Genomic DNA, 977 nt, shown 5'->3' with positions numbered 1-977 from the left:
CGCGCGCGCGCGTGTCGGGGGGGGGAGGGTTGCTTTGTCATTCGTACCCTCGTCTCGCGCTGACGCGACTGGCCTGGCCGAACGCTCCGGCGCCCGCGGAAGAGACCCCGGCGCTGCTCCCGGGACGCTCCCTTACATAATGACGCGGCTGACTGAAGCACATGTCAGCGCTGAAACCCCAGTTGCGGCAAACCTCGGCCTCCCGGTTCATACACACTGGACGGGAGCCGACAGTGCCACACGGCCCGGTGTGGACCCGTATGGATGATCACACAATGAGAATCAATCTAATAGTCATGAGGCGCACCTTCGCAACAAGGCATAATATAAGATGTTATATTTATAGGGCCTATTTATAAGCCTCCATTTAAATCTTTTCTGATAGGCCCAACCACGCGTTCAGACACCATTATGATTGGCGCATGCTTCCGTCCTTCAAAGAGGCGGGTTCAAAAGTCCGTTTTGCCTCAGCGGGCCCTGGGATTGGCCGGCAGCGGCAGAGCGGCGCCTTTGATTGGCCCCGAGGGCCGTCCGTCGGGACGGCAGAGGTGGGGCAGGCGGCTGGCTGGTGCGGGGCGGGCGGGCCCCGGAATTGTCATTTCTTTGTTTCCGAAGGCGGAGGAGGCTCTGAACCCCCCCCTCCCCGCGCCACCCCCTCCCCCCCGGGTGCTGGCTCCATGTCTGTGTGACCGGCCCCAGGGGTAGAGTCCAGGCCCGACGCGGGGCGGGCCGGAGGCGGCGGCGGCAGCGGCGGCTGAGGTGAGAGGCGGCGGTGCGGGCACCGGCCCCGCAGCGAGAGGATGAAGCGGCGGAACGCCGACTGCAGTAAGCTCCGCCGCCCCCTAAAGCGGAACCGGATCACCGAGGGCATCTACGGCAGGTGAGCGGCGGCGCCCCTCCGCCGGCCGCGGGCCCGCAGCCCCTGGCCGGCCCCGGAGGGGCCCTGCTCCGTTATGTAACCCCGACTAGGCCGCACG

The 977-nt window shown here is 66.1% G+C and overlaps 1 protein-coding gene across 1 annotated transcript in view; it reads left to right on the top strand.

Annotated features, from left to right (window-relative positions):
- The first annotated feature begins 563 nt into the window (after nt 1-563).
- The window catches only part of Tmem57 (transmembrane protein 57), a 72,043-nt gene continuing 71,629 nt past the window's right edge, over nt 564-977 (top strand). The window contains exon 1 of the mRNA XM_013035109.1: nt 564-880. Coding sequence (XP_012890563.1) covers nt 801-880 — 80 coding nt within the window. The 5' untranslated portion in view covers nt 564-800. The remainder of the gene's footprint in view (nt 881-977) is intronic.

Source organism: Dipodomys ordii, unplaced genomic scaffold, assembly GCF_000151885.1.
Source record: "Dipodomys ordii isolate 6190 unplaced genomic scaffold, Dord_2.0 Scaffold6, whole genome shotgun sequence".
Classification (NCBI taxonomy): domain Eukaryota; kingdom Metazoa; phylum Chordata; class Mammalia; order Rodentia; family Heteromyidae; genus Dipodomys; species Dipodomys ordii.
Note: the sequence above shows the minus strand (reverse complement) of the source record. Positions and strands in the feature narration are given on the sequence as shown.